This window comes from Aureococcus anophagefferens (assembly GCF_000186865.1).
Source record: "Aureococcus anophagefferens unplaced genomic scaffold AURANscaffold_21, whole genome shotgun sequence".
Classification (NCBI taxonomy): domain Eukaryota; class Pelagophyceae; order Pelagomonadales; family Pelagomonadaceae; genus Aureococcus; species Aureococcus anophagefferens.
The window spans coordinates 84592-94054 of record NW_008705581.1 but is presented as its reverse complement, the minus strand read 5'-3'; the positions used below and the strand labels follow the sequence as shown (position 1 = coordinate 94054).

At 70.3% G+C, this 9463-nt stretch overlaps 3 protein-coding genes across 3 annotated transcripts; 2 read left to right on the top strand and 1 right to left on the bottom strand.

Annotated features, from left to right (window-relative positions):
- Positions 1-685: 685 nt before the first annotated feature.
- Positions 686-2359, top strand: AURANDRAFT_66255 (hypothetical protein; the record flags this gene model as incomplete). Its single annotated transcript, XM_009041532.1, has 1 exon — positions 686-2359. The coding sequence occupies one exon, from the start codon at positions 686-688 to the stop codon at positions 2357-2359; it is 1674 nt and encodes a 557-aa protein (XP_009039780.1).
- Positions 2360-4402: 2043 nt separating this feature from the next.
- AURANDRAFT_66254 (expressed protein) lies at positions 4403-4816 on the bottom strand (the record flags this gene model as incomplete). The annotated part of the gene is made up of 1 exon (XM_009041408.1): positions 4403-4816. One exon carries the CDS (start codon positions 4814-4816, stop codon positions 4403-4405), a length of 414 nt encoding a protein of 137 aa, XP_009039656.1.
- Positions 4817-5321: 505 nt separating this feature from the next.
- AURANDRAFT_66253 (hypothetical protein) lies at positions 5322-6707 on the top strand (the record flags this gene model as incomplete). Its single annotated transcript, XM_009041533.1, has 1 exon — positions 5322-6707. The coding sequence occupies one exon, from the start codon at positions 5322-5324 to the stop codon at positions 6705-6707; it is 1386 nt and encodes a 461-aa protein (XP_009039781.1).
- Between the last annotated feature and the right edge of the window lie 2756 nt (positions 6708-9463).

The window sequence follows — 9463 nt, the reverse complement described above, 5'->3', positions numbered from 1 at the left end:
GCCGCGGCGATGGTCGCGTCGGCCCACCAGAGGCCGAAATGGGTGTCGAGCACGTAGCTCAGCAGCACGCCTAGAGACATCGCGGAGCCGCAGAGGCTACAGATCGCGTCCTTTTTGAGAGACGGGCTCTCGATGGCGACGGCGATGCGCCACTTGAAGCGGCCCAGGATCAAGAACACGACGAAGGACGGCAGGGCCAAGGATAGTAACGCCAGCCGGTCCTTGAGCGGGTCCCGGTGGAGCAAATGGCTCGTCGCGTTGCCCGCCACGGTGCACCCGAGCGCGACGAACATGAGCGCGATGCCCGCGTCCGTGCGCTGCTCGCGCCTTTCCAGCACCTCGTCCGTGTGGTTCGTGTCGAAGCGCCACAGGATGAGCACGGACCCCAGCGTGTCGACCAAATTCTCGAGGGCGAAGCCCAGCGTCGACGAGCTGTGGGAATTTAAAGTAATAAAGAGGCCCGCGACGACGGCGGCGATGGTGACGAGCAGCGACACGAGGCTCACGTTGTACGCCGACCGCGTCGTGAACGCCGGCGCGGCCGCCGGGGGCGGCGCGGCGGCGGGCGGGCACATGGCGCACGCAGCCCCAACCGACTTGGTCGTCCGGCACACGGTGCCGCGGCGGTGCAAACCTATATCTTCCCGCCGCGGGCAGCTTTTTAGAGCACGTCCATCGCAGCAGCATGGACGGCCGGGGCTCCTACGAGGAGGTGCCCGGCGGCGACGACGCGGGTCCGTGCGCGCCGCGCGCGTCGCGGCGGGGGCGGCTCGCGGTGGTCGGCGGCCTCCTCTCCGCCGCGGCGCTCGCGTCCCTCGGCCTCGGGTCGTCGTCCTGGCTCGCGCGCGGCCAAACCGCGTCGTCCCAGCTCTCGTCCGTGAGCACCTACAAGTTCACGTACAAGGACTTTGTGAAGGAGGACGACATCAAGGCCTACCTCGAAATGATCGGCGTCGACACGGACGACAGCGAGGAGAAGCTCTTGGACTACGTGCCCCGCGAGGTCACGATCGAATACGACTCCAAAAAGGTCGAGGGCTCCCTGGGGAGCGACGCCGCGGGGGGCTACCTCCTCACGGGCCTCACGTTCACGGCGTCGAGCGGCTTCACGTCGAGCTACGTGCTCGTGTTCACGTTGGAGGGAAAAATAGAGCGGATCACGTCGCTCTACGGGAAGCAGCTCGAGAACAAGGGCGCGACGTCCCTGGACAAGCACACGATCTACCAGGCTTTGGGCCTCAAGCTCTACAACACGACGCACGCCCTCGTGGCCTTCGGCGACTCGACGGGCAAGCTCGAGGGGCCCAGGATGCTGTGGGCGTGGCGGTCCGACGAGTGGCTCACGCTCTGCGACGGCAAGACGAACGACGCCCACGACATCCAGTGGGCGTTCGACGACGCCGCCGTCTGGCAGGCCGACGGGACGACGCTGGTCGGCGAGTACGACGTCGTCTCGGGGAAGAAGCTGGCGAAGTTCGACGAGAAGCGCGTCTCGGACCCGAACCACGTCCAGGCCGTCGCCGAGGACAAGGTCTTCTACATCTCGAGCCGCCAGACCGACGCCATCGTCAAGATGGACGTCGAGGGCAAGGTCGAGTGGACGCTCGGCGGCGAGTACGGCGACTACGAGATTGAGGACTCCGACGGCACGGTCTACAAGGCGGGCAAGACGGTCTGGAGCGGCCAGCACAACGCCGAGTTCTTCGGGGAGGACGAGTTCTGCATGTTCGACAACCAGGAGAAGCCCGACAACCACTACAGCCACTCGCGGCTCCTCTGCGTGAAGTTGGAGAAGGACGGGTCGACGCGGCGCGGCGTCGTGACCTTCTCCTACTCCATGGGCGCCTACACGCCCCACTTCGGCGACGCGGACCGGCTGCCCACGGGCAACATGCTCGGCGTCCACTGGCCCGACGAGCTCACGGACGCGACGGACTACGACGTAAGGGCGGTCGAGGTCGTCCGCGACGACGGCGACCTCGCCTGGGAGATGAAGGTCAAGGGCGCCAAGTGCGAGGCGAAGAAGTGTTCGCGGGACAACAAGGGCTGGACGTCCTACTCCATCGAGCGCTTCTACGCGAACCCCATCCTCTCGAACGTCGCGTGCGCAGACGCCGTCGTCACGTTCGACGTCGTCAACAACTTCAAGCAGATGAACGTCTACGACGGCACCTACATGATCAAGACCATCTCGAAGGACGACACGGTGGACAAGACCGACGGGACGCTGTCCTTCCTGGCCCACTGGCGGACGACGCCGGTTTCCGTGGACGTGCCCTCGGCCGCCGCGAAGGCGACGGTCATCGTCACGAACCAGTGGGGCGACGACGTCTCCACGGAGGTCGACTGTACGAAGTAGCCCTAACTCGCGTTCGCCCGACTGTGTGACCTCGCGGGCGCGGACGCCGCGATCGACGGCCGCCGGTCGTGTCCGACTCACACGTCGAAGCCGAAGTGGTCCGCGCACGTCGTGCCCGACTCGGGCGGGGAGCCCGACACCCACGCGCACTCGTCGGACTCGAGGACGCCGTTGGCCGCGCGGACCTCGTAGAGCTTGTCGAGCCACGCCGTGCGGTTCGGGAGCTTGTACTCGCGGTAGAAGGACGCGTAGTCCGGCTGCTCCGCGCCGAAGCTGAAGCCCTGGGCCGTGCGCACGCGGACGCCGTTGCCCGGGAGCGTCGTGAGCTGGTTCTGGTTGAAGCCGCCGCCGTAGGCCGCCGGGAGCCTGACGCTGTAGACGACCGTGTCGTCGCCGAGGATCTTCGTCGACGTGTCCAGCGTCATGTAGGGGCTCACGTACGGGCCGGCTAGATTCCCGTCGCAGTCGGACGCGTTCTGGTCCGCGGAGAAGATGCGCTCGTTGCCGTTCTCGCCGCACGCGCCCGCGCCCGCGACGGACGGGTCCTCGTCGCACTTGACGCTCGGGGGATAGACGAAGACGTTGCGCTGCCGGAGCGCGTTGCCCGCGATCTCGAGGTGGATGAATCCAAAGTAGTGGTCGCTACGGTTGCGGGGAGGTTCGAACACGAGCGAAGCATCGGACGCGGCGCCGCGCTAGCCGTAGTTCCAACTCGCGGACGCGTAGGGATCGCCCTCGGCGCCGTAGAAGCTGTACTCGCCCCACCAGTAGCCCTCTTCGCGCCGCCAGACCTCGAAGTCCGCCAGGTCGACCTTGGAGATGTCGCACTCGCACGCGTCGCAGGCGGCGGCGCAGGCGGCGCTCGCGAGCACCTTGCCCTCGCCCTTGACGGCGCAACGCGTGGGCGCGAAGCGCGACACCCACGCGCAGTCCGTCCTTGGCCGTATTGCCCTTCTTATGCCACGACGCGGAATCCTCGCATTGCGCAGCGACGGCGGGCAGCAGCGCGAGTGCAAGCCAATGCGTTCCGACCATCGTCGATCTTAATAAGGCCTTCTGCCCAGCATTATTCAATGAGACAACATTGATGGTTAGTTGACGCCAATGACCGCCCGGCAGAGATCTCCGGCAGAGATCGATGCGATGACCGCCGCGGGCAGCTCCATTTGAGTTTCTCGATGATTGAGGATGATGAGGCATCGACGGGCCGGACGCTCACGGGCCGTTTGAAGCTCGGCGATTGGCCGGAGCAGCTCGCGCCGATAATCATCTGCAGTTTGTGTGGGACGTGGATTGATTACTACAACCTCGGCCAAGCGGCCGGGTCGTTGCCGCACGCGGCGGGCGACGTCGTCGACGCGCAAATAGCGACGACGCGACTCGAGCGGACGCTCATGCGCTGCGACGTCTGCCTGCAGCTCGCCGGCGGCGAGCCGTCGGAGGTCAAGCTCTGGCTGCCGCGCGATTGCGACGACAGCCGCGCCGACCGGTCGCGGTGGCTCGCCGCCGTCGAGCGCCTCCGGGCTCCCGAGGCGCCGCCGTCGCCGCCGGCCGACGACGCCGCGGCCTCGGCGCCGCCACCGCCGCCGGTCGACGACGCCGCGGCCGCTGGCGAGGCGACGGAGGACCGGCGGCGGTCCATTGCGACCACGGTCGCCTACGCCCGGGAAATTTACCTCGCGTTGCGCCTCAAGGGCTCGATCGAGGTCGACCGCGCCGTCTCCGCGCACACCTACGGCGTCTCCTGCGAGGTCGACGTCGACGACGGCGCCGACGACGGCGACCCGGTCCTCGAGTTTCCGTCGGCGGCGCGGGTCGACGCGCCGACGCGGCGGATGGTGCGGACCCTCGTCGACAAGCTGCTGGCCGAGGGCGCGGACGCGCCGGCATGGGCGACGATCAGCCGCGGCTACGAGTTCGAGTTCGCGCCGCTCTGGGGGTCGCTGGTCCGCACGGGCCACTCCATACGCCTCTCGGCGTCCTGCGCGTCCCTCCGAGCCGCGCGCGCGCGCGGCATCACGGCACTCCCGAGTTAGCCTCGCGCTAGACCTTGGCCTTCTTCTTGCCGAGGAGCATCTTCTTGCCGAGGAGCGCGATCTGGGCCGTCCAGACGGCGTTGAGCACGGACGGCAGGCCGAGGGTCGCCGTCCCCAGGAGGCGGATCCAGGCGGGCACGGCGCCGTGGAGCGCCCCGTCGAAGGGCCGCGCGCGGGCGAAGCAATGCGCCACGACGTGGACGTTCGACGTCCGCACGGCGACGAACGCGGCCGCGAAGGCCGCCGACGCCGCCGCGTCGGCGGGCGAGCCGCGCCCGCGGAAGGCCTGGGCGTACCAGCGGCCCTGGAGGAGCGGCGAGGACAGCTCCGTCGCGAGGAAGTGGAGGAGGAACGGGCCCGCGACGCCCGTCAGCGCCGCGACGGGCCAGACGGCGACGGAGACGACGTGGTGCACGACCATGAGCCGCCGCTCGCCCGGCGACGACTTGGCCCAGGCGTCGAGGCGGTACAAATCCCAGGCGAAGAAGCCCACGGTGATCGACGTGAGCGACCTCGCGGCGTCGGCGCCTAAACCGCCGGAGAAGAGCGCGGGCGCCGCGGCGCCGTCGAGGTTCACGGCCGCCGCCACGGCCGCGGCGAGGGCCGCGTCGCCGTCCCAGCCGAAGAGGTAGCGGCCGACGAGCGCGCGCGCGGCCAGCGGGCCGACGAGCGCCGCGTGGAGGATGTTGACGACCTTGAGCGCGAAGGTCCGGCGGTCGCCGGCGGCGAACGACTTCGGCGCGACGGCCAAGGCGACGTGGTAGACGAGCTCGCAGACGACGAAGCAGGCCGCCGCGCGCGCCGCGTAGGGCGGCGCGTGGGCTTGCCAACCGCTGTCCATCGTGCAGGGGTTGCCTGTGGCAAACGGCGATCGTGATGTTGACGGTGAAGAGTGCGACGATGTGTGCGGTGCTGCCACTACCGCCATGAAGCTCGAGACGCGGCACGCCGTGCTCGCGTCGACGCTCGCCATCAGCGGCTGCCTCAGCGGCGTCGCCTTTGGCTGGGCCGCGTTGGTCGTCATGCTCAAACGCGAGGGCGCCTTCGAGGAGCTCTGCGACCGCAGCGCCGACGACGACGACGGCGCCTGCGCGGCGCAGGAGGTGGCGCTGTCGCGCGTCTTCTCCATCGGCATCCTGTGCCTCTTCGCGTCGCGGCTGCCGATCGGCGTCGCCGTCGACCGGCTCGGCAGCCGCGCGACGACCGCGGGCACGTGCGCCGTCGCCGCCGCGGGGAGCCTCTGCCTCGCGGAGCGGTTCTACGGGCTCGGCTTCGGGCTCCTCGCCGGCGCGGGGCCGGGCGTGCACCTCGGAGCCATGCACGTGTCGAACCTCTTCCCCGAGGCGAAGCGGACGGCGCTCGGGGCCTACTCCACGGCGCACCAGTGCTCGACGTTCGTATTCTCCCTGTGGCTGCCGCTCTTCAACGCCGGCGCGTCGCTGCGCCAGCTCTTCCGCGGCTACGCGGCCCTCTTGCTACTTTTTGCCGCCGGCTGCCGCGCCGCGCAGCCGCGGTCGCGCTACGAGCTCGGCGACGCGGTGGCGCGCGGTGGCTGCGCCGCGGCGCTCGTCGGCGCGCCGCGCAAGGCGTCGGCGGCGCCGTCGCTGCGGGACCAGGTCGCGGCCGTGTGGCGGACGGAGGGGTTCCGGCCGCTGTTGGTTTACAAGTCGGTCTCCCTGCTGTCGATGCAGTTCTTCGTCGCCGTGCTGCAGTACCGCCTCGCGGGCCGCGGCGCGGCGGCGTCGGCGATGAACCTGGCCTTCAACGTCTTCGCGTCGTTCCTCGGGCTCCTGATCGCCGCGCCGCTCGTCGGGCCGATCCTCGACCGGCGCGACGACGGCGTCGCCCTCATCCGCCGCGCGGCGACGGCCCAGGCCGTGGGCTTCAACGCGCTCCTGGCCCTGTCCGCGCGGTCGGCCTGGCCCCTCGCGGCGGAGCTGCCGTCGTACCTGCTGTGGGCGTCGTCGCGGATCTGCTTCTTCGCGTACTTTTTCGCGCACTGCGTGAAGCTCTTCGGCTTCGGGAGCTTCGGCACGGCCGTCGGCCTGCTGTCGCTCGTCGGCGCGGCCGTCTGCTTCGCGGCGGTGCAGCCGCTCTGCGCGCTGGCCTTCCAGTCGTCGACGGGCATCGCGGCGGTCTCCGCGGGCTTCGTGCCCCTCCTGATCGCGGCCCACGCGTACGCCGAGCGCGCGCTGCTCCGCGCGGGCGCGGACGCCGCGACGCGCGTCGTCGACGCCGGCGGCGCGGAGCTCGACGGCGCGGAGCTGGCGCTCCGCGACGCCGAACCGGGCCGGGGCGAGGCGCGCGTCTAGTAAACCTGCTTCAAGTTGAAGGCACTCGTTCTGCAACATGAAAAAATGTTCAAGTTGTTTTCTCTGCGCACGGGCGCTGGCAGCCCTTCGATGACTGTTCGGCGCCGCCGGTGACCGCTGGGTGCGGACCATGGCCGCCGGGCGGACCGCCGCGGCGGTGCTCGCGGCCGCGCGCCTCGCGTCGGGCGACGACGGCACGGCCGCGCCGTCGGTCCTGCCGACGCCCGCGCCGAGCCCGCTGCGGGCGCTGGGCGGCGACGACGACGACGGCTCCGGCGGCGGCATCAAGATGTCGAGCACGGAGCTGCTGTTCATCCCCGTCGCCGTCGTCGTCGTGGGGCTCCTGCTCATGATGTGCTACCTGTTTTTCCAGAGCAAGCCGCCGGACGGCCCTCCGGAATTCGCGAAGCCCGCGGACGGGCCCGAGGAGGCCAAGGAGCCCGACGCGGCGCCGCCCGAGGCCGAGAACTGGAGCGCCAAGGCCGAGGTCCAGGAGGGCCGGGAGGGCGACGTCGAGGCCGCGCCGGAGCCGCCGCGGCCGAACGTCGTCGCCGTCGACGACCTGCTCTCGGGCGGCGGCGCGCGGGACCTCGGCGTCCTCGGCGTCTTCTGCTGCACCCAGGGCCGCGACCTCCTCGGCGGGGCGTCGCCGAGCGGCGGCGCGCCGGGCGAGCCGCCCGCGGACGAGGACCCGGACGCGATCCCCCTGACGATCAACTAGTGTGCCTGTATTTAACGTTTTACTACTCCCAGGTGGACCCGAAGTCCTTGGACACGTAGTCGAGGACGCCCTTCTTGATCTTGCCGAGGCTCCCGGGCCCGCCGTGGGCCTCGAGCACGCGGAGCGTCGCGAGCGCGCGGTCGCCGAGGCCCGGGTGGTTCCGCCGGCTCGCGTTGACGGCGGCGCTCAGCGCCGTCAGGTCCCAGGCGCGGCCGCAGACGCCGAGGCCGCCGCGGTCCTTCGCGTCGCACGTCGCGTACGCGTGGACCGCGAGGAGCGCGCGGGACGCGGCCGCCGCGTCCGGCGACCGGAGCATCTCCTTGAGCGCCGGCGCGATGATGGGCGCGAGGGTCACGGCGCGGTGCGCGGGCCCCGCGGCGTAGAGGAGCTCGACGAGCGCCTCGGAGGCGAGGAAGCCGTAGGGCTCGCCGGGCTCGTCGAGCGCCTGGGCAGCAAAAGGGTGCGAAATTCCCAACTTCAAAGGCTCCTCTCTCGGCCGATTTCCGCTCGTTTCGGCTGATTTTTGGACGAGCGATCATCTCTCGGAGCGCTCTCGAAGCGTGGGTGCTGTTTCCGAAACGCGCGCGCGCGGAACACTCACGTTGAAGCGACGTTGAATCGCCCTTTTGCTGCCCCGTCGAGCGCCTCGACGCAGAGCTTCGCGTAGTAGTGCAGGTCCAGCGCCAGCACGTCGGCGACGCTCCAGCCGACGCGCCGCTCGCTCGAGTTCGCGTAGACGACGCGCACGGGGAGCAGGCCCTCCTGGTAGCGCTTGCGGAACTCCGAGGGCGGCCGCGCCTTCGGCGCGAGCTGGTGGTTTCGCCGCGCGACGAGGCGCCGCGCCGTCGCCGGGTCGGCGTTCGGCTTGATCGAGGCCGTGGCTTGTTTTCGCGCGGCGAGGGGCTCCGGCGCCCAGTCGCCGCCGCGGGCGAACGGGGCCGTGTCCTCGACGACGAGGGCTGCCATCAGCAAACTGTGCGAACTGCAACAAAAGATAGTCGCGAACGATGCGGCCGCATCGACTCCGAGCCTCGCAGCCGACGTCCATACCGCGCGCGCAATGGCCGAGGAGCTGAAAGAGGAGTTGAAAGAAGAGGGCGACGCCCCTCTCTTTGCGGCGCCCCGGGCCTGTCCGGTGTGCCCGGAGAGCGACGACGACGAGCCGCTCGAGTGCCGCATCTGCCGCGGGGAGGCCGAGCCCGGCCGGGAGCTCTTCGTCCCGTGCAAATGCCGCGGGTCCATCATGTACTGCCACGAGGAGTGCCTCGTCCAGTGGCTCGCGCGTTCCGCCGCGCCCGCGTTCGAACAAACCGCCGAACACCGAGAAACCCCCCGCCCCCCGCAGGACCACAGCGGCAAGGACACGTGCGAGCTCTGCGGCGTCGAGTTCGAGTTCGCGCCCGTCTACGAGGCCGACGCGCCGGAGACGCTGCCCTGGCACGCGCTCGCCGCCGCGGGCGCCCGGTTCGCGGCGTCGACGGCGGCGCCCTTCGCGGCGCGCGTCGGCGCGTCGGCGGCGCTCTGGCTCGGCGTGACGCCGTTGGCGACGTGCATGCTCTACCGGAGTTGGATCCACCGGCCGTCGGAGCTGCCCTTCGCCTGGACGTCCGCGCGGCTCGGCGAGGAGCTGTCGTCGGGCCTCGCCATCGTCGTTGCGATCGTGGTGAGCTTTTTGAGTTTGCTGTCTTTTACGGACTACATGCGCGTCCGCTGGGAGATCCTCGAGATGGAGCGCGGCGACGACGCGCCGGGGCCCGTGGAGGACGACGCGGCGCCGGCGGACGACTCGGACGACGGCGGCGACGACGACGGCGACGGCTCGCTCCCCGGCGACTCCGACGGCGAGTCCGACGGCGACGACGACGACGACGGAGCGTCCGACGGCGGCGACGACGCCGAGCCCCGCGACGACGACGACGACGAGATCGAGCTCCACATCGCCATGGACGAGCTCCTGGGCCTGCGGGGTCCGCTGGTCAACGTCACGCGCAACGTGTCGTGGCTCATCGTCTTCAACGCGGCGTACCTCGGCATC